Raw genomic sequence first — 22,841 nt, forward strand, 5'->3', positions numbered from 1 at the left:
GCCCGCCCATCGCCGCCGGGACTGCAAACCCCACAAGGCCGCGCAGCGCCGGCGCCTCCGAGGACCCGTAGCGAACCCGCGCAGCCTGCTGGGAAACCCCGCTCCTGTCCTGAGCGCGAGGCACGATGGGAGCTGAAGTCCGCGGTGGCTAGAGGGCCCCCGCCTCCGCCGTGTGCGGGCCTTGGCCCTCCTCCCACGTCGCCTAGACCTTCCTATCACCTCAGACGTGGTCCCTGCTCCCGGCGGCCACTTCGCCTCACTCTCTCGGGGATGAGTGACCGGAGTGGGGTCACCAGAGACGCCCATGGCCTCCAGGAGCTCCACGGCCTCCTGCCACCCAGACTCCACACCCACCCGGCCCCACCCCGTCCCGGACACGGCCCGCTCCGCGGAGCTGGCCCCCTGGTCACGGATCCAGCCGGCGCCCTCCTCTCCTAAGCGGCCCTGCGAGCTCGGTGACCGCCGCCCTCACCCCCCAAGGCCTCCCCCCGCCCCGCCTCGGCCAAGAAGACAGGACCAGCGGGCCTCGGGCCAGCAGCATCTGCACTTTATGCGCGCGCAGCCGAGACACTACAAAACCGAGGAAACAAGGGCAAGAGCAAGTCCAGGGGCGGGGCCGCGGTCACGCGGAGAGGTCACTGTTATCAAAACGCTCCTGGTCGTACACTTCAGCCACCACCTTGCGGCCGGCGAACCAGCGCCCATTGAGGGCCTGGATGGCCTTGTGAGTCTCGGAGGCCATGGAGAACTCCACGAAGATCTTGACGATGATCTCGGCGTCCTCCTCCTCGCCCTGCTTCTCCTGGTAGATGATGACGCGGTTGACGGCCCCGAACTTGCCGCACTCCTCGGTCACCTCCCCCTCCAGGTCGTCGTCGATGTCCTTGGGGTCCACCATGTTGCGCAGAACCATCACCGTGGACTGTGGGGGGACGACAGCTGAGCTGCTGAGCCACGGCACCCGCCTCCCCCGCCCGCCCCCACCCCCGCCCGCCGCCCCCCACCTCCTGCTTGCGGAGCAGCTTCTGCATGACCATGTGGCGGGCGCTGCTGCCAGAGATGCTCATGTGCTCCTGCTCACTCAGCATCTCCGGCCGCTCGGACTCGGGGAACAGCTCCTCCTCCTCCTTCTCCTTCTTGGGCTCCAGGAGGCCCAGCGTCGGAGGGCTGGCCAGGATGGGGTTCACCACGCCCACAGAGGGGATGGTGACCGGGATGGGAGGCCGGGCTGGGGTCACACCTGCAGCAAACACACCAGGTCCAGCAGTCACTCCCCACCCCCCTTCCCAGGAAGGAGCACAGCGCCCACACGCCCACACCACGGCTGGCCTGCCTGGAGCTTGTAGGCCAGTAGCTGCAGGCAGCTGGGGGTAGTGAGCCCAGAGGAGGGGCAGGGGGAGGGGGGAAGCCTTGACCCAGCAGGCTCACCTGTGATGACTCCTGGGGCCTGGGCAGCCATGACAGCCTGAGGTAAAGCCCCCAAGGGCTGGGCCAGAGTCAGTGCAGGGGACACCAGTCCAGGGGTGGCCAGAGTACCCAACACTGCTGCTCCGGCCACTGCTTCCTGCAACCGAAAAGGCCACCACACTGAGTCCCAAGTCTGGCTGCCTCCACTCTATACCACCCGGAGAGCCAGTCAGTCCCCAAAGCACTGGGGGCCTATTGCCCAGGATTGAACCCACACAACTGTACTAGCCCTCACCTGAGCCGTAATCTTGGCTGTGGCTGCAGCTGCAGCCACAGCAGCAGCTGGCGGGAGGCCTCCAGGTGTGGCAGGTGTAAGCAGGGGCATAGGGGGTGTGACAGCCTTGCCCACCCGCAAATACTGGCCACCCAGGTCAAAGAGGTTCATGGAAGACACGGCATCTTGAGACGACTGGGCCTTCTCATACTCTGCAGGGCAGGAGCAGCAATGAGGGCCAGCCACAGAGTGGAGTGGGCCCCAGCCCAGGCCCTGCCTCAGCCTCCCCAAGCTCACCAATGAAACCATAGCCCTTGTGCTTGCCGGTCGTGGGGTCCCGGGCCAGCGTGCAAGATTTGATCTTGCCAAAGGCCTCAAACACGCTCTTGATGTCATCATCTGAGAGGTCCTGATGCACAGAAGCCACGTAGATTCGGTTGAAGGCACGTGCCTCTTCCGCCAGCTGGTCTATGATGGGCTGGGCCTGCCCTATGTTGCTGGGCCTGCCCACCTGGGGGAGAGGCAGGGGACCAAGAGCCGCCAATCAGCCAAGGCTTGGCCACTTCAGGCCTCCGGAGGGCGACTGCATCTCCTGGGTGACTGGACAGAACATCTCCCATCAGCCCCAGGGCCCGCCTCCCTGGCACTCACCTTGATGTTCCTGCCGCCCAGCATCACTGAGTTCATCTGCTCCAAGGCCAGCTGCGCAGCCTCTGGGACCTCGTACTCCACAAAGGCAAAACCCTGGACACAGGATGTACCATTAGGCCTGGAGAGCCCGGGGGGGGGGGGGGGGGGGGGGCAGGGCAGAACTAATCTCACCTTGTGCTTCATGGTGACGGAGTCCCAGGACATGTCAATGCTCTTGATGGGCCCAAAGGGGGCAAAGGCCTGGCGAATGGTGTCCTCACCCAGCTCATAGTAGATGGAGCCCACGTAGACCCGGCACATGATGGCCAGCGCCCGCTGCCGCTGAGCTGCCATCTGGAGCAGGACACAAGGGAGAGAGTGCCACTGGCTTGTGACGGGGTGGCAGGAGGCCAGGCAGCCCACGCCCCTCCTGGCCCACCCACTCAGCACCACTGTGGTGAGGGCTCCCCACGCAGCAGCACGGTGCAGGCTCAGCCCTGCAGACAGGGTGTTGAGGGTCCGCAGAACCCTACCCCAGGAAGGAAGACCAGGCCCAAAGGCAGGACACGGACACACCCGGGCCCGCCCAGGTCCTGGGCAGACTGGCAGCAAAGCTGACAGGTGGCTGGGAGGCAGGGCTGTGTGCCCTCCCGCCCAGCCCCCGCTCCAGCCTAGAGGCCAGGAGTCCTGGGCTGGGCCGGGAGATCCTCCTGGGGTCCTGACCACGTGTTCCAGCAGAAGAGGGAAGGGGTGCCATCCCAGTTGGAAGGACCCGCTGGTGTGGTGGTGTGGAGGCAAGAGGGGGGCACAAGGCAGGGCGCCCAGAAGAGACCCCAGGGAAGGTCAGGAGCCCAGATTGGGGGCTCCCTGCAGAGAGAGTGAAGAGAGTGGCCCTACTTGTGCAGGGCCAGCTCAGGCAGAAGCTCAGCGACTGCAAGACCCCATGCCTCAAACCCCTCACAAAAGAGCTGCCTGGAGCCCACCCCCGCACCCAGGGGACCTGGCCCCAGGAACATCAGGTGACAGGTCTGGCAGGCCCAGGGCAGGCACTGCCTCTGTGTTGGGGTGAGTCTGGCCATTGTGCTTGGCGATTTCCCATACCCCCAGGGAAGGGGCTCCCATTCCTGCCACCTCAGACACAACGTGCCCGGCAGGGGGAGGGGGGTGTCTAGAGCCACAGCAGTGGGCCCCCAAGAGGAGCTGGGCCCAGGGAAGAGACCACAGCCAAGGGCAGGCAAAGATGATGGGGTCTTGGCTCTAGCTTTTCCACCAACAGGGGCGCCCCTCACCCTCACAAAAGTCCCCGTAACCAGAGGCCCATTTCCTTCTTTAGACACCAGCTTAGTATAAGCTGGGCATCCCCTCCCTCAAGGAGGGACCTAAAAAAAAGGTCCACAGCTCCCCCAAAGAAGGAATTCCCCCAACTGGGCACCTCCTCAAACTGGGCTCCTGACAAACAGGCCTCAGGCTCCCTGTTGAGACCAAGGACCCCAGAGGTGGAACCATGACCCTCTCACTAGGCACCTGAGACATGACACCACCTGTCCCTCCTCAAAGCCCCCCAAGACAGAAGCATGTCCCTCTTCAGTGGGAGTTCCCCAAGCAGGTGGGCGAAGACCCTCTCCCTGACGTTCCCCACAGACAGACGCTTCCCAGAGAGGACACGGGGTCTGTCTGGCCCTTGAGGACAGGACCTTGCTACCCTGTGAGAACAGCATGCCCAGGAAGGGCCCCCAGAGAAAGGGCCATGTTCCCAGAGGGGTCCCTGGCCTCCTCAGCCTGCCTCTGGGGGATGGAGGGGTCTCCTCCCCAAACTCCTCTGCCCATGGCAGCCAAGGCCATGGCTGCACCTCCTCCCTGGCCGCAGGCCCTGTACCCCTTGCTCACAGCCAGGCCCAAGGCCCAAGTTCTTGCCCTTCCCTCTCGCTTGCTCGGGTTCCCCCAGCCCCACCTTGTCCCTCCATCCTCCCTCCAGGGTCTGATGGGGCCATGAGTTACGACCCTTCTCTTCTCAGGGCCTGACCCCAACCCAGGAGCCAAGGCAGCCTGGAGACTGGCGGAGCTGGAGGCCTGGGCGGTGCACCTGTGTGTGGAGGTGGCACGGGTACAGGTGGGCCAGGCGTGGGCACCTACCCTCCTGGCCGGCTGCCCTCCGCAGTTACCTGACCCTCAGAGCAGATGGAGGCCTCCCCGGGGCGGTCCCAGGTGGGTGCCCGCCCACACCACTGGCCCCGCCACGCCTGGCGCTCTGTTGCGCTCGTCCGAGCTGGCGGGCAGGGCCGGCTCGGGGAGCAAGGTCCCCAGCACGCGGCTGCACTGCCCCCCTCTAGCCCTGACTAAGGACATGAGCCCCGGAAGAAGTGAGCATTTCTATTGACCGATTGCAAAGGTGAGAGAGGATCTCCAAAGCCCATTGTCACTGCTGCCATCTGAAAGACAGTAAAGACAGAGTTCAGTCTGTTGGAGCCGAGCAGTCTCCCGCTCTTGTCACACCTCACGCAGACAGCGGCAAGGCCCGGAGTCCCCGCCCTGCCAAGAGGCCCACATGGCCGGCCAGTGGCGGCTGCCGGCACCTGGCCAGAGGGGCCTCAGAGCCCCAGGTGCCCCGCCCCACAGCCTGGCCGGCCTGGGCAGAAGGAAGGGAGAGGGGAGCGAGCGCAAGGGAACAGCCAGGCATCACCTGGCTGTGTGAATGTCAGGGGCTGGGCAGGGGCGGGGGCTCAAGGCCCAGGCACCTGTCGGCCTCGCCTGGCCTCATCGCAGCTTCCAGCCACAGGTCTAAAGCAGGGCCCTATGGAGGCGCCCGAGCCTGTCCTCAGTTCCGGGCCCCAGCCCGTGTGGTCTGGACTCGCTGCGGGGGGGGGGAGCCTGACCGTTCTTATCCGAGGCCATGGAGGCAGGGAGGAACGCCCCTACGTGCTGCACCGTCAGCTGTGCAGCGGGGGGCACGGGCGCGGGGCGACCTGAGGCAACAGTCTGAAGTCCGAGAAGAGGAGCTGGCTCGGGGAGCGGGCAGAGCTACAGAGAAGGGGCGGGAGGGGCCGTGGGTGCTCAACAGGCAGGTAAGGTGGTTACTCATGGCTGGGGAGGACCCAGGCGTCCCCAGGAGGAGTCCTTGAGAAACCGAGACCACACACCTGGTGGGGAGCCACAGGCGCAGGAGGAAAAGAAGGAGGCGGTGGGAGGGTGTGGAGGGCGGGCGGCGGCTCACCTGCAGGTTGGTAAGCTGCTGCTGCTGGTGGGCGATGGTCTGCTTCACCAGCACACTCTTAATGCTCTGCTCCATGGCGTACTTCTTGGCCTGGGAGAGAAGGCGGTGAGGAGCACTGGGGGGCCCGGCCTGCGGGGAACAGGCCTCCTGCCCCAAGCGGCCCCCCATGCCCACCCAGCCCTGGGAGGTACACTCTCACCTTCTGGAGGGCCTCCTGCTGCTCGGGCGTCAGAGGAGGCAGTCCCAGCTTTGTGGCTGTGCTCTGCCCGTTCTCCATCTTGATGGAGTCTGTCCCCTAGTGGGGGGAGCAGGGAAGTGTTAACAACAAGCTCAAGGCCTCCCTCCTGTGGACCCAGGAGCCCACCCGACCAGCCTCCCCCAACAACTGCACAGCCTCAGCCCACCCCAGGAGCACACAGGTCCCAGCACACTCGCCCGCATGGCCTGGTGCAGTCTCCCCCAGGACCACGGTCAGGACGTCCACCAAGGCAGCAGGTGCCTGGGGGGCCCTGGACCAACCTGGGGCAACTGCAGAGCCCAGCCACAATGGCCTTCTCAGCAGCCAAGACAGGTGGCCAGCCTGACTCCAGAACCTCCGTCCCGTGCTGGGCAAGAGTCGGCCCTGGCTGTCCTCCAGGACAAGGGGAGGTGTCGGGGGTCTGGATGGTCCAGGGCCCCTCACTCCAACTGCCACCTGGCTGTGGCCCCAGATGGCCAGACTCAGCTCCCCTGCTGGGGAGGAGTTCCAGGAACCACTGCCCGAGCATGTGTTGGAAGGGCCCCCACCTGGTGTAGTGCTCCAACCCCCACTCCCGCACATGTGCACACGGCACAGAGGGCCTGGAGATGCTCTCCCAGGCCCCACGGCCCTGAGGAGGCTCCTGCCCCTTTGCCAAACTCTTCCCTGGGAGAAGCCAGGCGCTGACCCACCAGGGAGGGACAGGAGGACTGGACACCCTCCAGCAACTGGCAGATGAGCACAGGGCCCAGGAGAGGCTTTGAGGGAGGCAGGCAGAGCCCGCTGCAGACCTGAGAAGATGCTACTAGGATTATGTTTACATTCCTCTGCCAAAATTCATTTCTAGACTGTGTGAGAGGGAAGAACACAGCTGTGTAAGCAGAAGTAGACCAAGTAGAGTGTGGGCGTCGGAGCACCCCTGCCTGCCCACCAGCTCGGGCTGGGGGCTCCCCAGCAGCTGCAAGGAGACCCGCTGGCCCCTCCAGAGGGGCGTTCTGAGCCCTGGGCATGCAGCCTTGGGAGGGACAGCAGAGAAGAGAGGCAGGTCTCAGCACAGGAGTGATGCTCAAGGAGAGGAACTAAGGAGTCAGGAAAGGGCTGGCTGACCCAAACTCCCAGAACCAGCATCCTGACCAGCACAGGTGAAAGGGCAGGAGGCCCCTCCCCTGGCAACCCAGCTGGCCCCAAGCCCAGTCCTCCTTAGTGGGAGAGAGGCCCCCAAAGCCAGGGGCTGCATGCTAGAGCAGGCTGTCACCATGGTCATCGATGCCAACCCCCATTCAGCCCTTAGAAACTTTTCAATCTCCTCTTTGTCTTGGTAAACAAAAGGCCCTTCTCTCACGACCAATGGCTGTCTGCACAGCCAGCCAGGGCCAGGGAGGGCTGGTTGGAGGAACTCCCTGGCCCCCTGGCCCATCAGCTGCAGCCCCATAACTTCCCAGGATCCAGGCTGCATTCCTCAGCCCTTCCCCGAGTGTAGGGGTCGGGGGTGGAGTGGGGGGCCCAGAGGAGGGCCCAGCCCCAACAGTCACCCAGGCTCCGTTGTTGAGGCCCCGCTGGAACCCCCTGGAGGCAGGCGCTGCCATGGCGAAGCACAAAGAACCCTACCACCCACAGGCCCACTCCACCTCCCACAGGACCCTGCCAAGGGCCAGGCGCCGGAGCAGGACAAGATCTGCCCACACCCACCCTGAGATCAGAGTCCACCTAGACCCCTGCTTTGGCTTGCACGGAATTCTGCTTTGCTGCTTTATTTAAATTAGACCGGAAACAGCACCCTGCAAGTCTGGACAGCGCACCAGCCCCTCTGCACACAGTGGCTCAGAGCCCCACCGTCTGCCTAGTGTCTGGAGACAGGCAAAGCGATGACCCCCCACAGAAGCAGGTGGATGCTCAGCGGAGAGGCAGAGACAAGGAAGCTAGAGCCAGGCCTGAGGCTGGGGGTCGGGGCAGGACAGGTGCCTCTGCCCAGAAGGCAGAGAAGAGTGCCTGGGCTCCTCCCGCCCCGCCCCGGCCAGTTCCTTCGGGGCCCAGGGACGCAGGCAGGCGGGCGGGCAGGCAGGTGGACAGGCGGGCCTGAGGGCGAGGATGCTTAAGGTAAGTACCTGTGGCGGTTTCCATTTGTCTCCCGCTGCCACCACTGCCGCCGCCGCCGGCTCGGACCCCCCTCCTTGCTGGCCATTGACCTGCTGCAGGCAGGAAGGAGATGTTGTAATGGACAGTCACAAGACCCACCCACCCAGGCCCTCTCGCCTTCCCCAGCTAAGGGCTGAGCTCCCCCGGGCGAGCCAGGGAGGCTGGGCAGGGGCACAGGAAGGGACCAGTGCTGGCCTGGCCCTGAACATTTCTGACACGACTCCTCTCCGCCCTGCCCATTCCTCCAGCACACCTACCGCTGCCCAGGGCCCTGGCACAAACCAGAATCTGGGGCAGCCTCCAGTTGGCAGCCAGCCCCAGGAGGGGAAGGGTAGGGGGCAGAGCCAAGGAAAGGCAGCTCTACCCTCTGGCCACGCAGCTTAGGTCTTAAAGATCAGTTCCTTTCCTGCCAGCAGGGCAAGGAGCACCTCTCGAGCACTCTGCACACACGCCTGGGCCGGCCACAGCTTAGCATCAGTCCCAATGCCTCCCACAGGCTCTGCCTGAGCCCAGGGCCCAGGCCCCTCCTGGAGACACCTGTGTCCTCTGGATGGCAGGGCCATGCAGGTCTGCACGTGCAAGAGCTCCTCTTGCGGTCACACTGTCCAGGCCGTGTCACTCTAGAGGGCAGCTGAGAGCTTGGTCACAGCCCGAACCCACACCACAGGGGCCACGGAGCCCTGCCCTGAAGCGTGAGGGCAGGAGCAGCTCCCCATGGCTTAGCGGGGCGGTCGCACAGACAGCCAAGGTCAGAACACAGGCCATGTCTAGGAGCAGGGCCTTGGTGGGAGGACCCCGAGGCCTAGGTGCACAGTGGGAACCAAGAGCAGAAGGCACTCACCCGCTCAAGGATGAGACCCACAGGGATCTAGGAACACCGGCTGGCCGTACCCACCCTGGGCGCCTGTGCAGACAATACCAGAGGCTGGGATGACTCGGCCAGTGGTACTGAAGCTGTGGCTCCCAGCCCTGCACCTGGCGGCAGCCACCCTGACCCGGCACCACTGCTGGTACGAAATGGTGTCCCAGAGTCAGAGGGGGGACCCTCTCTGACGCGAGCCCACCAGGGGGTGCATGGCAGCGGGACCTGAGTCAGAGGCAGACCTCACCCACGTCCCGACAGCCCTCCAGGCCCACAGCAAGCGCTCCCTTCAGGTCTGAGGAAGCATCCAGCCTGAGACCCGCAGGAGGCCAGCCGGAGGGCACGCTCATAAGCAGCTTCCCGCTCTCCCCAGTCACCGTGACGGCCGCACAGGGACCAGGACAGGGTGAAGGCAGGAGCCTGGGAGAGCCTCCGGGGCCGCTGTGCTGTGCATCTGAAACTAACTCAAAGCACTGCTGACTGTGAGCTGTGGCTGAGAAGTGAAACCTGAAAGCAAAATTAACAACAAAAATCTCTGTCCTGGTATAAGCGTGTTTTTAGTGATCACGATAAACGTGTCCTGGAGATGACACTTCAACACGTAACATGTGAGTCACTGCTGCTTGGAGGTGTGTCTCAGGCCTCCTGGGTGCTCAGCTGGTTAGTGGCGTCTGATATGCTAAGGTTGGGGGCTTGATCCCCAATGGGGGCACAAACAACAACCAACCAACGAATACGTCAATAAGTGGCACAACAAATGGATGTTTCTCTTTCTCTCCCTTCCCCTCTTTAAAGTCAATTAAAAAACAACAAAAAATTGCCCTGGCTGGCTTGCTCAGTGGTTAGAGCATCATTGTGGACCGAAGGGCCACAGGTTCAATTCCTGGTCAAGGTCACATACCTGGTTTGCAGATTCAATCCTGGGCTCCGGTTGGGGCTTGAGCTCAAGGCAACCAATCGATGTGTCTCTCTCATGTCAATGGTTCCCCCCCCCCCCTTCCTCCCCCTCTCTCTAGAAATCAATGGGAAAAAATATCCTCAGGTGATTTAAAAATTAGATAAAAATAAGTTATTAAATAAATGCCCAGGGCTCTGGGGTAAGCAGACACAGAGCCTTGAGGCCACTGCCCTCCTCTGGCCTCGAGTCCGAGGCTCTGTGCTCACAGCCAGCAGCAGGCAGCAGAGCCTGGAGGTGGAGGCTCTGCTCAGCAGCCCGCGTGAAACAGGATGATTCCACAGAAAACCTGGAGCCAGGGAGCCCCCAGGGGGCATGGCAGCTGGGCCCGAGCCAGGCAGACCTCGCCAGGCCTCAGGCTCTGACTTCAGGCCTGTCACTGGGGCTGGCTGAGAATTAGGGGGTTACCGTGTGCGTGTCTGTGCGTGTGCGTGTGCGTGTGCAGTACCTAAGAGAGTCCCTGTCCGTGAAGTCGTGTCAAAGCTCAGACAGCCCTGCTGCCTCCCTGCCCGGTCCTCGCCAGTGCCAAGCCGGGCACTGCACACGCGGCGAACGCAGCAGGAGGCAGCCCACAGCCCCGGAGCAGGAGCAGGAGCAGGAGCAGGAGCAGGGCCGGTGCGGATGGGGGGTGAGGCAGCTTTTCTCTCAGCCCACCTCAAGGATGAGGCCACTGCGGAGCCAGGGCCCTCACCCCGCAGTCCTGTGGGCACAGGGCGCAGCCGACTCCAGCCTCTGGGGTCCCCCAGGCCGGGCTTGGCGGCCACCTGCTCTGTGGGCGGTCGGGGGCGCAGGCACCCACCGGTGCACCCCGTCTCCGCCTCCTCCTCCCCTCCCAGGAGCCTCGGCCTGGTCTCGGCCTCCCTCTCCTCCCCCGGGTCACCGGCCCCGCCCCTCCGGCTTCTCTCCCCCCTTCAGGCGGCAGCAGGAGGCAGGCGGTGGAGGACGGGACTGGCTGCGGCCCACCCTCCCCGGGAGTCAGCCTCTGCCCGGGAGAGGCAGGTCCAGCACCCGCACTCCTGACCCCCAACTGTCCCCCGCCCGCTCAGCCTCCAGCCGCCCGGCTCTGGGTGCGGGTGGGGACAGGGAAGCCAAGCATCTCCGGACGGCAGTGCCCCGCGAAGGGTCCGGGAGGGAAGGGGGGGTGAGTGTGAGCAGGGCTCCCGCCTGCGCTGACCGCTCCGTGTGGCCGAGGCGGGGAGCCCTGAGCGGAGGGCCCTCCTGCCAGGCGCCCGCACCCCGAGCACGGCCCCCTCGGGCGCCAGGTGGCGGCCTGCGGGTGGGAGCTGGGCCCTGGGGCCCCACTGTGCCCCCAAGTCCTCGCACAGCGCTCGGGGCCAAGTCATTACGAGAGAACGTCCTTCCCTTCCCGGGGGGGGACCCCGGGACGGAGCCCGTTTGCGGGGGACACCCCCCGCAGGCATCAGCGCAGAGCAGGCCCGGCTCTGGGTGCGAGGCGCCCAGGCCCCCCTTCCCGCGGGGCCTCACGCCGCCCCACACGCCGGGCACCCGCTTCACACAGGCGGGAGGAGGAACGCCACCTCCCAGGCACCCCGCCTCCCAATCGGGGCCCCAGGCGCACCCGAAGACCGAGGGGGACCCCGGCCGCCTAGCTCCGCCCCGAGGCTGCGGCTCGCCGGGGCCTGACGGGCGCCCCGCGAAGAGGCCGGGCTTGGCGCGCTGCACGGCCCCCCGCACGGCCCCCCAGACGCGCTCCAGCCTGGGTCCCGCGCGGCCCTCCGGCCGGAAGCAGCAGCCTGCGGGCCGGAAGCTGCGGCCACGGCTCGGCCCCCGCCTCACGCGATCTGAGGCCGCGAGGGCCCGCGAGCGCCCGCCGCGTCCCCGGGGGGCCTAGGCCGGGCAGGCGGCCCGCCAGCTGAACGGAGCCCCGCGTCGCCGGGAGCTTACTTACGAGAGCTAAGGCCGCCGTCGCCATCTTGCGCCCGTCGCGGCCGCCGCGCGCGCCGCCCGCTCCAGCTCCCTGCGCGGTCTCGCGCGATGTAGGGGTTGGCGGGGGCCTTCGAGGAAAGACGGAACTATCGCGATAAAAGGTCCTCACTCCCGCGACGTGGAAGGAAAAAGGCTCGCGCTTCCGGAGTGGGGCGGAGCCGGAGGAAGGGGCGGAGCCGGAGGAAGGGGCGGAGCCTAGGGGCGGAGTCGGCGGAAGGGGCGGATCCAGGGCGGGGCGCTGGCGTCGCGGGCGCGCGCGCGCGGCGGGTCGAGGACTCCTCGGTCCAATCAGCCCCGCTGCTCCCGGTCCGGCCTCCGTTTCAGAAACACGGGTGCCGTCCGCCACTGGCACCCAAGACCCGGCCGGACGGCCGGGCGCCCCGCACGGCTGCAGGAGTCCCAGTCGCCCAAACCGACGAGAGTGGTAACAAAATCGCGCTATTTCGCAGGCAAATTTCGAGATGCACCGTCGCATCCCAACACCTGAAGTCCGCATGCGCCTACCAGCGGGTGGTGTGTCCGCATTGAATGGGCGACGTTTGCTCTTTCCAGTGACTCATAAGCCAGTGGTGCATCGTTTTAAACAATATATATATTTTGTTGCCCTGACCGGTTTGGCTCAGTGGATAGAGCATCGGCTTGTGGACTGAAGGGTCCCAGGTTCGATTCCTGTCAAGGGCACGTACCTTGGTTGCAGGCACATCCCCAGTGGGGGGTGTGCAGGAGGCAGCTGATCGATGTTTCTCTCTCAGCGATGTTTCTAACTCTCTATCCCTCTCCCTTCCTCTCTGTAAAAAATCAATAAAATATATTAAAAGATATATATATATATATGTATATATATATATGTTTTGTTGATGTCAGAGAGGAAGAGACAGAAACATCACTGATGGGCTGCCTCCTGCGCGCCCCCCACTGGGGATGGAGCCTGCAACTGGGCACATGCCCTGACGGGGAATCCAACCGTGAGCTCCCGCTCAGAATGCATCTTACCGCGATGGCGCTCAGAATGCATCTTACCGCGATGGCGATGGCGTTGTAAGCTCAGTGATGTGCAGCCCCCCCCCTCCCCCGCATGCACCCAGATTCCTTAGTCCCTCCGCTGACTGTTAAAGGCCCAAGGCGCCCCTCCCTCCCTGGAGCTGCCCAGGCCTTTTGCCACGTGCAGCACCAGTACCAAGACTCTAACTAAAGAAACCATGGCTGCGAGCCCAGCAGCTTCAGCCTCCCTGACACAACAGCTTCTTCCCCTTCTCAGCCCTGGGAGAGTTCAGCATGAAACAGAGGCAGCGGCTAGTTCAACGTGGCGGATACTTCCGCATCTTCCTCCCCTCTGAAAGGATGGGGGTCGCATTCGACAAAGGCGGGAACCCATGAAGACAGGAGGCGGGTCTTGTGGAGCTGGGGGACAGTGGGCAGTGGGTGGGTTGGGGGGACTACAGTGTGTCCAAGGCGTCCTGTGTGACAGCGCAGTGGGTGAAGGAGGTGGCCCCGACCTCTGTCCCTCTCAGCAGGAGTACGAGCTCTGAGCTCAGCAGGAGCACGAGGAGCTCTGGGCTGGCCAGGGGCAGGCCCTGCTGTGGAAGTGGGGGAGTGAGTGAGACCCCTGCCCTTCCCACCAGGTGCCACGCGGGTCCTCAGAGAGGAGAGCCCCTCTGCATCAGCTCCCAGCTCAGGAGAAAAGATTGACAGCTGGGGGGCGGGGGTGCCCAGGGGAGTGACCTGGCTAGATACATGGTCTCAGCTCAGAATGTCTCCCTCGTAAATGCAACCGGGCAGCCCAGGATCACCAACACCCGAGGGAGAGGAAAAAGACGAAGGAAAAGGGACTCAGGAGGAACAGAGACAATAAAGCAAGAAGAAGAAAAGCTAAAATTACATCCGCAGAGATACTGAGAGGGTGTTGCATCCAGAAACAACAAGAGGCTATAAAGAAGGACATTCAGCAAATGAGAAAGAGAGCTTACAAATGAAACGCGAGAGGAAAGCCAACAGTTCAATAGAAGGGTTGAAAGATACAGCTGAGCCCAGCCGGCCGGCGCGGCTGTGGTGGAGCATCGACCCATGCACCAGGCAGGCACGGTTCCATTCCGGGTCAGGGCACATGTCCCGGTTGTGGGCTCGATCCCCAGTGTGGGGCGTGCAGGAGGCAGCCGATCCATGATTCTCTCCCATCATTGATATTTCTCTCCCTCTCTCTCTCTCTCTCTCTCTCTCCTTTCCTTTCCTCTCTGAAATCAATAAAAATAGTTAAAGCTGAAATCTTCCAGAATGCATAACAACAAACTAGGCAGCTCGAAAACAGAAAATGCGATCATTACCATGCTGGTCAGTACTGTCCAGAGTTTAGACCAGGCCAGACACCTAGGCCTCCATACTGGGGGGCGGGGAGCCTCGGGGAGCCACAAGCACCCACACGCTGATGGCAGCTCCCTGTGAAATGGGTATGTAATGCAGCAGTCAGAGGCTTGTGGCTGAGCGCTGTCCTCATGACACCCTCACCTCGTGGGACCCGTGCAGCAGCCCTGGAGCGGGCACTGTGACCCCGTGTTTGCAGAGGAGGCAGCGAAGCACAGACCAACGTCCCGGAGCAGGACGCAGAGGAACAGCTCCCCGACCCCGACCACCACCTCTCGTGCCTCTCAAAAGACAAGCCCAACATCTACATGACAAGAGTTCCAGACACTAGGGAGAGGGGAGAAATGAATAAATATTTTCTGGAATTGAAAGGTTGGGATCTCTGGACACGATGGAAGAGGCTACGTCAAGGCATATGGCTGGGAACTCCCAGAGCACGGGAAAAGGGGATATGGAGAGAGAGCGAGGAGAGAGAGCAAGGAGAGAGAGAGAGTGAGGAGAGAGCGAGGAGAGAGAGAGCGAGGATAGAGAGCGAATAAGCAAAGGGTCAGAAGTCAGGAAGGCACCGAGTTCTGGGGCCAGAAGAAAATATACCTTCCATGTCTTGGGAAGAAATGGCTCAACCTCGCCAGCCTTTGTACCTGGCCACCCTGACGCCCAGTGAGTCCCATGGGAACAGGCCAAGACCCCCCACTTCTGGTGCACCCTCTCGGGAAACCGGGAGGATGTTCTTCCCTGAACAGTGCAAACGGGCGGAGGAAGCTGGGGATCCAGAGGCCGGGGGAGCGCCAGGAGCCAGGGCAGGAGCAGGCCCTGCTGGCAGCTGCGCCCGCCCGCCGACGCCCAAGGACAAGCAGCCTGGGGTGAAGTGGGCCGGGTGGGGCTCCAGCCGGAGGTGAGGCCGAGTAGGCACTTAGGTAAGGGGTCCCCCAAATTGAGGGAAGGCCCCCCTCCTGCAGGAGGATGTAAGGGTGGATTGAGACATGCACAGAAACCAAGTAAACAAACCGGAGAGGCAATTATTAGCTCCAGGGGAAACCAAAAGTTGTGCAAGAAGCAAATATAACCCCGGGACACCTTGTTCTCTGCCGGGGCCTGTGGTGATGAAGCTGTAAGAATACTCTTCACTCGGGGATGGCAGTGGGTCAGGGGACACCTAATGTAAACACCACACAAACGCCGTCAAAAGGCCTGTGGTTTTGTGGGACCTGGATTTTCAATGACAGGAGATACAGCTACGAGTGAACTTGGAAAGGATCAGGGTCGGAGACCACGTTTATTGTTTATTATTCGCCTAAAAAACCACTTTACTTTTTAAAATAATATGTGTATAACTTTGATAAACGTTAAAACGAAAACCTCAACATAGGCTGGATTAAACGACGCAGTGGCAGTAAGGGGAGTTCCGCGTCCGGTTTAATCGCTGGTACAATCTGTTACTCCTTTGACATCAAACTGTTTAAGATGATGTGGATCCAACAGCTTAGCATCAGGGTTTCCAACTAGGCATGTAAGTGATTTTAGATTTGTAATTTCAGGGTGAAAGGTGTGAGAATTCAGATAGTTTTGTGGAGTGAAATGTTAATGACTCGAGAGCCACCGTATCTGCTCACGTCTTGGATGTGCCTTGGTTGGTTTTGTCTTGGGCTTTGGTTCCGGCGACGTGGCAGGTGGAATGACTCTCCCCTCCCCCCAAAGATGTCCGTGCCCTAATCCCCGGCCCCTGTGGATGCTCCTTCCCACGGCAGGACCTGGAGATGGGGAGACTATCCAGGGGGACTCAGCCTAATTACATGGAGCTTTTCTGGCTGCAGAAACCAGACAGGTGGTTCACGAGAAAGACTTGGCCGCTGTTTCTGGCTTTGAAGGTGGAGGCTGGGGCCACGAGCCAAGGAATGTGGCAGCCTCTGGAAGCTGAGCTCGGCCTGCAGTTCACAGCCAGCCCAGCACGGGGCCTTGGCCCTGCCGCTGCGAGGAAAGGAATGCTTGCCCAGCGCCCAGTGCGTGCCATGCCTCGCCCCGCAAGCCAAATCCCAACCTGAGGGAAGAGAACCCGGATCCTCCCGGGAACCTCCAGGAAGACGTGGTCTGGGGGCGCCTGGGCTGTGGCCGGGCGAGGCCTGGGCCAGACGTCTGACATATAGAAACAGAACCACCTGGGTGGGCTGTAGCCATGAAATCTGGGTGATTCTTGTGGCAGCAACAGGCACCTGGTCAGTGGGAGCTTCCCCGGGTTGGCCTCTGAAACGCCTAAAAGGAACCCTGAATGCACTACGTGTACGTGTACGCATGCAGTGTAAATGGTCAGAGTGTCTACATCTGAGAACAGAGGAGGGGGCCCGAGAGTAGCCAGTCCAGGGCAATGGGGGTGGTGGTGGTGGGCAGGATGGGGGTGGGGGAGGCCCCTGGGGGGTGAGTTTGAAGGAGGCACCGTGAGGAGCAGGGGAGGAGTCTGACCTGGCCCCTCTAGGCCAGGGAAGGTGGGAGAGAAAAGAGCCCTTTGGAGGGGCTGCAGGGCCCGGCCTCAGAGCCGTGCAAGCTCAGAGAGGGTTCCAGAGCGGTTGCGCTGGAGGCGGGATGGGGCGCAAGAGCCACGTGGTGCTGCGGGCTGGGTGTCTCTGGCTGCTCCTCCCACCAGCTGGCGGCCCTGCACCCTGCCCGATGCTGCAGGTGCCGGGCCATTGACTGGAGGTGGGCGCTCCCTGTGGGTCTGTGGTGCCCCCCTCAAGGGCACCCTTGCCACTGACCCACAGCTTGGAGGGTGGGGTGAGACTCCTGGCCAGCACAGGGGGGACATGGGAAGGAATGGTGAGCTGGGGAGGCAGGTGGGGTGAGGGGATCCTGGTTCCAGGAATGGGCGTGGCCTCATCACGCCCCCGCCCCCCCCCCCCCCCCCCCCCCCCGACGTCCAGGGTCTCTCAGCAGCTGCCCGGCGGAGGGAGGGCCCTCGTCCAGGCCGCTGGTCCTCAGCCCCTGGTCCCAGGCCTGGCGCCCGCTTCCCTGTGCGTCACTGGGCTCCGCGGTACTTGAGGAAGGTGCTTTCCAGGAAGGAGGCCAGCTTGGTCCGGTCGTCCTGCAGGGCGGGAGGTCGGCGTAGGGGACGGGCGCCTCCACCTCCCCTCCCCTCCCCTCCCCACCCGTCCCCACCTGGCCAAGCGGCCCGCACCTCGTGCAGGAAGCCATAGTGCACCAGCTCTGCTGCCAGGTCCTGGGCGCTGTCCGCTGTGCAGAGGCCGAGGGGGCAGGTGTAAGGTCAGGGGCACAGGAAAAGCAGGGGCAGTGGCTGCTCCGGCCACTGCAGGAGGGGAGGGGCGTGGCGGGGCGGGTCCTGGCCACATGGCGGGCATGTCCACTTACTTGGGAGCAGGTCGTAAGTGAGCTGCCGGTGCAGCCGGTCCTCCAGCACGAGCAGCAGCGTGAGCTGGGGAGGCGGGAGGCAAGGTCGGCTCTGGCCCGCCCCCGCCCCGCCCCCCAGCCTGGGCCCCCCACTCCCAGCTCCCCCCCCAGCCTGGGCCCCGCACCCCCGCCCCGCTCACATGCCAGCGTGCCTTGTCCTCGCTCCTCTCCAGGTTACACTGCATCTGGATCACCTGGGGGCGGTGGGGGCCCAAGGTCACCCACGAAGGCTCAGACTCAGCAACTGAGGAGCAAGAGCGGATGCACCTCCAAGGGGCCCGGAGGGACAGAGAGGCCTGGGCCGGGACTGGACGCACCGCTCACGAGGGTGCGAGAGGGTTTGCACAGGTGCAGGGAACAGCTGGGCAGAGGGGGCTGGGCAAGCAGAGGTCGGGAGCACAGGAAACCAGCAGCACCAGGCCCCGCTGAGGGCCCCACGGTCTCTGGTGCAGCGCTGGCTGTTGGGACATGAATTCTGGCTGCGGTGTGGAGGGGAGCCAAGAGGAAGGAGGCCAGCGGGGAGGGGGGCAGGGGGGGCATCCAGGTAGGGAACAGAGGTGCCTGGAGCAGGGCAGTGACCATGGAGATACCCACAAGGGCAAAGCCAGAGGCTCTGGAACCAGGGGTTGTGGACATGGAAGCAGGGAGGGAGCCAGGCAGGAGGAGGGGCCGGGAAAACATGATGCGGAGGGGGGCTGTGGGGGCACCAGGACACGAATGTCAGGGAGTCAGCAAGCCAAGGGGGTGGATCAGAGGGGCGGGGGCAGGTGAGATTCCCTGACAAGGGCTCCTGGAGCAGGGGCAGCTCTTAGGACACAGGCAGCAAGGGGTGGGAGAGGGGTGTCTGTAGGGGCAAGGAGTTTCTGGGAAAGGGGGTACCCCAGCTTCTCTTAACACCCCCAACTCCCCAGCGGGGTCGGCCCGGCCCTGGTTTCCAGCAGTGTGGAGAGTGGGGTTGGGGACCCTCCAGGCCCAGCTACGTGCAGGGCACCCGCCTGGCAGTGCCCAGCAGGGTGGGGGCTCACCTTTCTGGTCTCTGAGTCAAAGGGCTCGGGTGTGGGGGTCTTGGCCTTCTGGGCCTCCTCTGGGGGCGGGGCTAGGACGCGGGGCAGCCCCAGGGGCCGAGCAGCAGCAAAGTTCATCAGAGGGTAGATCCCGTTTCTGGGGACACAGCGGGGATGACTGGGGGCTCGGGCCTGGCAGCCGCCCGCCCCCCGCCTCACGCCAGCTCTCACCTGACGTCCTCTAGGAATTTGTCCAGCTCCATGCAGGAGACCTCCGAGTACCTGGCACGGGCGTGAGAAGCACATGAGGGCGGCTGGCCAGTGCCTGGCCTGGGGGCAGGACGGAGCAGGGCCAGCCAGATGGAAAAGCAAGGCCCGGGGCAGCGGCCGCTCACCGCCACTGCAGGGGGGGCCGGGGGGGCCGGCAGATCTCGGCCAGCACCGCGTGCATGTCCATGGACTTGGTCTTCTCCTCCACCACGTTCTCAGGCATGAGGTCTGCAGGCCAGAGGAGCACTCAGGGGACAGAGCTGGAGCCAGGGTCCTGCAGGCGCCCTTCCTCGTCCCCCCCGCCCCCGCCCTGACCCTCCTCCCCCCTCCCTCCTCCCCCTCCCCCCTCACACTGGTGCTGGATGAAGCAGTGAGCGGCCAGGAGTTTCAGCGAGTGCACCTCGAACAGCACGCGGTGGAAGAGCAGGTTGTGGGCAGAGGGCCTGTGGGCGGGGTCCCGCGCCAGGCAGGAGAGGATGAACTCCTGTGGCGGGGGGAGAGAAGAGGCCACATGCATGGAGTTTCTCTGCTCTGGCCCCACAGTGTGAGGAGAGGAGGCCCTGAGGCCCCCAGACCGCAAGGGTCCACCCCCCTGGAGCCTTCATGATGTGCACAGGGGGAGGCATCCTGCTAGCCGCCAGGACCTGATCCTATAAGCAGGACAGCCAGGCCCTGGATCCCTAACTCCCTCAAACTCACAAAAACCTGGTGGGGGTGAGGGTGGGGGGCCGGGAGGGATTCACAGAGGAAGTCTGCAGGAGGCGGGCAGATCAGCACCGCCCCTCCCCCCCAGTCACATGGCCTTGCAGGAACCCACCCACCGTAGCCAGCCCGCCTTCTGGAGATGACCTTGACAGGTCCCTGCCCCCCATCCACGCCTTGCACTGCCTGCCTCTCTTGTCTGTCTTGGCTCCACCTCCCCACCAGCCCCATCCAGGCCCCATGGCTCCCCTCTCCCATCCCCAGAGGCCGTGTGCTTCAGCCAGATTCCCAGACGCCGGTTAGAGAGGCTGTGGGTGAAGCTCCATCCCAGGCTCCGTCTGCCCACCCAGCTGCCCACACGAAGGCTTAAAGGCAAGAATGTGGAGCCAGGCAGACCAGGTGCAAACACTGGGTCTACTGCTCACTCTGGAGCCTCTCTGAGCCTCAGTTTCTCTATCTATAAAATGGGCTTCACCACAGTACTCACCCACTATGTCTCTGGTTTCCCTGACCTTACGATGTGCCCTTAAAAAAAAAAAGGAGGCCGGCCCGGCCATAGTGGCTCAGTGGTTGAGCCGTGGACCTATGAACCGGGAGGTCACAGTTCAAGGTTCAATTCCAGGTCAGGGCACTTGCCCAGGTTGTGGGCTTGATCCCCAGTGGGGGGCGTGCAGGAGACAGCGGTCCATGATTCTCTCTCATTGTTGATGTTTCTATCTCTCTCTCCCTTCCTCTCCGAGATCAATAAATATATATATATATTTTTAAATATATTTTATTGATTGTTTACAGAGAGGAAGGGAGAGAAACAGAGAGTTAGAAACATCGATCAGCTGCCTCCTGCACACCCCCCGCTGGTGATGTGCCCGCAATCAAGGTACATGCCCCTGACCGGAATCGAACCTGGGACCTTTCAGTCTGCAGGCCGATGCTCTATCCACCGAGCCAAACCGGCTAGGGCAATAAAAATATATTTTAAAAAAGAAAAAAAAAGATATGCCCTTAGAGCCTTCAGGCCTGGAACTCAACACCCACTCAGGTAAGGCCCTCCTGGTGGGTGGGCCCCGGGCCCCCAGGCCTGCCCCAAACCTGGCCCCAGTCCCCCTTGGGGGGCGGGAGCACTGCTTACCCGCATGTTGGGGTCGCTCAGCGAGTGCCTGGCCCGCGCGATGGCCTCCTCGGTGACCCGGGTGTCCCCGTTGGCCTGGATCTCCAGCACAGCCATCTGAGGGCAGGGCTGGTCAGGCGGGGCGGGGCGCCAGGGAAGACGGGGCGGGCAGCTGGGCGGAGGCCAGGCGGCCATGGCCGTACCTCCAGCGCGCACATCCCAAAGGAGAAGATGTCCACGGCGGTGCGGTCAGCAACCTCTGAGAGCGGGACAGCGTGTCAGGCGGCTGCGGGGCGGCGGCTGCGGGGCGGGCGGCCTCCCGGGGCGGACTCACCTCCGTACTCCGGGGGGAAGAAGTGCAGGTTCCGCAGTTCCTCCCGCTCCGCGCGGATGGGGCTTCGGAGGTCGTCGGGGAGCGCTAGGAGGGGCGCGGAGATGAGCAGACCGGCCCTCTCCGCGGCCCTCCATCCCCGAGGGCCCCCACGCACCGTTGGAGAAGATGCGGTGCCACACTGCGCGGGGCGCGGGGGAGAAAGAGCGGGGTCAGCGGGGTGGGGCTGCGGGCGTCCGGGCCCTCGGCCCCGCAGGTCCCCGCTCCGCCCCGACCTGCCCGCACCGGAGCCGATCTTGATGAGGCCGTTGTGCTGGATGAAGATGGTGTCGCTCGTCAGGTTCCCGTGGATGATGGGGGGGCTGCAGGCGTGCAGGAAGCTGCCGGCGGGGAAGCGGAGAGCGGGTCAGGAGGCGCGGGGAGGAGCGCGGGCGGGGCAGGGGCGCGGGCGGCCCAGCCTCACCTGAGCGCCGACAGGATCTGCGTGCACCAGCGCTTCCAGGCCTGGCGGCGGGCGGGCGCATCCGTGGGTCGGACGGGCGGGGAGAGGCGGCTGGGCCTGCAGTGCTCCCACCGCGACCCCTGCCCCGGCTCAACCCCGTTCCTGCCCCCAAGCCGCCCCTCTCCCCGCGCGCGTCCCGACCCCACCCGGTCCCTGCTGCCAGCCCCGCCCGCTCCCGGCTCCCCATACCCGCGCGTTCATGGCCTTGTGGTTCTTCTTGGTCTTCTTGAGGAACTGCTTGAGGCTGCCCGACGACACGTACTCCGTGATGAAGATAACCTGCCGGGCGGACGGTATCGGGCTCCGCCAGCTGCGGGCGCCGGTGCCCACGGACGCCCCACCCGCCGCACCGCGCCCGCGCCCGCCGGCCGCTCACCCTCGCGCGGGCCTCGGAGGCGTCCAGCCAGTACTTGTGCAGCTTCACGATGTTGGGGTGGTCCACCAGCACCAGCTGCTCAAACATGGTCTGGATCTTCTCCTGGGAGGCGTGGGGGAGCGGTCACGAGGTGGCCACAAGCGGTGGGGTGCGGGGGACGCCACAGGCCTCACCTCGTGGGCAGAGAAGGCCTTCCTGTCGCTGAAGCGCAGCTCGTTCCACACCACCTCCACGCCCTCCTCCGTGTCCATGGCCAGGAAGGTGCTCTGCACGCCCGGCATGTTGCCCTGGTTCACCTGGGGGTGGGGGTGGGGGGGTGTCGGGGAGGCGGCGGGGCTGGGTCTCTGCTCACACCCTTCCCACGGCCCAGCCCGGAGGCAGGTCTGGCCCGCTGGGGGGGAGGGGGGGAGCTGAGGGCACCCAGGGGCGGGGCTGAGGGGTTTGGAGCAGGTTCAGGGCGCCGAGCATGTCCCGGAGGCTGGTGGCTGGTCCCAGGGGCCTGGGGAACTGGCTCTGCTAGGCTGGCCCTTAGGGATCGGGGTTCCTCTCCAGGGCGCGGGCCCAGGCCAAAGGGGTGCACGAACGGGGTCGCTCCCTCGAGCCTGCGGAGAGGTCTCGGGTCTCCTGCTCCCCCAGCGACCCCCCGACCCGTCCCGGTGGCGCCCACCTGCTCCCGCCGCTTCTGCCAGCGGCCGCACGGGCTCTCTTCCAGGATGTCGCTCTCGTCTTCGCTCTCCTCCTCCCGCTCCCGATCCCGGCCCCGCCTGGGCGCAGGCTCGGGAGCCGCCATGGCTCGGCGGGCCCAGGCCGCCGCCCGACCAGCGATCCGCCGCCGCCGCCCGCCCGCCCAGGCCCCGCGCACAGAGCCGAGCCCGGAGCGGAGCCGCCACTGCTGGGAGCCACGACCCAGGCTCTGGGAATGGAGCGGAGCGGGCGCGCGACCCGGAGGGCGGAGCCTGCCCGCCCGGCCGGAGCCGCCTCCTCGGACCGGATCCCGAGTGGAGCTCCCCGCGGGCGGCTGAGCCCGCGCAGCGCGCGAGCAGGCCCCGCCCGTCGGCGCCCGCAGCCCCGCCCGGGAGCCACGCCCGACCGCAGGCCCCGCCCCACGCGAGGCCGCGCCCCGGGCCAGGGCCG

The 22,841-nt window shown here is 64.3% G+C and overlaps 2 protein-coding genes across 5 annotated transcripts; both read right to left on the reverse strand.

The window, feature by feature from the left end:
* Positions 1-525: 525 nt before the first annotated feature.
* PUF60 (poly(U) binding splicing factor 60) lies at positions 526-11,761 on the reverse strand. 4 transcript variants are annotated; one of them, XM_070392519.1, is made up of 12 exons: positions 11,623-11,761; positions 7,866-7,949; positions 5,722-5,817; positions 5,523-5,612; positions 4,690-4,740; positions 2,504-2,665; positions 2,333-2,425; positions 1,979-2,192; positions 1,703-1,893; positions 1,429-1,564; positions 1,005-1,240; positions 526-922 (listed from the first exon to the last, which is right to left on the reverse strand). In XM_070392519.1, the coding sequence occupies exons 1-12, from the start codon at positions 11,644-11,646 to the stop codon at positions 623-625; spliced, it is 1,677 nt and encodes a 558-aa protein (XP_070248620.1). In that variant the 5' UTR covers positions 11,647-11,761; the 3' UTR covers positions 526-622. The 4 variants fall into 4 exon arrangements, with proteins under 4 accessions (XP_070248620.1, XP_070248621.1, XP_070248617.1 ...); XM_070392520.1 differs by lacking the exon at positions 4,690-4,740 and having other exon boundaries at positions 11,623-11,760; XM_070392516.1 differs by lacking the exon at positions 7,866-7,949 and having other exon boundaries at positions 11,623-11,733.
* Positions 11,762-15,260: 3,499 nt separating this feature from the next.
* On the reverse strand, positions 15,261-22,706 carry NRBP2 (nuclear receptor binding protein 2). Its single transcript, XM_070392521.1, has 18 exons — positions 22,375-22,706; positions 21,881-22,003; positions 21,708-21,809; positions 21,521-21,610; positions 21,293-21,333; positions 21,115-21,209; positions 20,987-21,010; positions 20,833-20,916; positions 20,702-20,757; positions 20,520-20,615; positions 19,040-19,172; positions 18,814-18,916; positions 18,650-18,700; positions 18,440-18,575; positions 17,555-17,608; positions 17,376-17,439; positions 17,185-17,240; positions 15,261-17,091 (listed from the first exon to the last, which is right to left on the reverse strand). The coding sequence occupies exons 1-18, from the start codon at positions 22,495-22,497 to the stop codon at positions 17,026-17,028; spliced, it is 1,497 nt and encodes a 498-aa protein (XP_070248622.1). The 5' UTR covers positions 22,498-22,706; the 3' UTR covers positions 15,261-17,025.
* Between the last annotated feature and the right edge of the window lie 135 nt (positions 22,707-22,841).

Source organism: Myotis yumanensis, unplaced genomic scaffold, assembly GCF_028538775.1.
Source record: "Myotis yumanensis isolate MYYU_CA2020_CCGP unplaced genomic scaffold, mMyoYum1.0.hap1 SCAF_15, whole genome shotgun sequence".
NCBI classification, from domain to species: Eukaryota; Metazoa; Chordata; class Mammalia; order Chiroptera; family Vespertilionidae; genus Myotis; species Myotis yumanensis.

Bases quoted from the DNA above. Each gene is read 5' to 3' on its own strand.
- NRBP2 (XM_070392521.1), bottom strand. From the start codon at position 22,497: ATGGCGGCTCCCGAGCCTGCGCCCAGGCGGGGCCGGGATCGGGAGCGG. The intron at 18,701-18,813 runs GTGAGCGGCCGC...CGCCCGTGCCAG, and splicing joins CGGCCCCCCCTGCAGTGGCG to GTACTCGGAGGTCTCCTGCA. The intron at 17,241-17,375 runs GTAAGTGGACAT...GCCTCTGCACAG, and splicing joins CACTTACGACCTGCTCCCAA to CGGACAGCGCCCAGGACCTG.
- PUF60 (XM_070392519.1), bottom strand. From the start codon at position 11,646: ATGGCGACGGCGGCCTTAGCTCTC. The intron at 2,426-2,503 runs GTGAGATTAGTT...TCCTGTGTCCAG, and splicing joins CCGTCACCATGAAGCACAAG to GGTTTTGCCTTTGTGGAGTA. The intron at 1,565-1,702 runs GTGAGGGCTAGT...TTTCGGTTGCAG, and splicing joins CAGCCAAGATTACGGCTCAG to GAAGCAGTGGCCGGAGCAGC.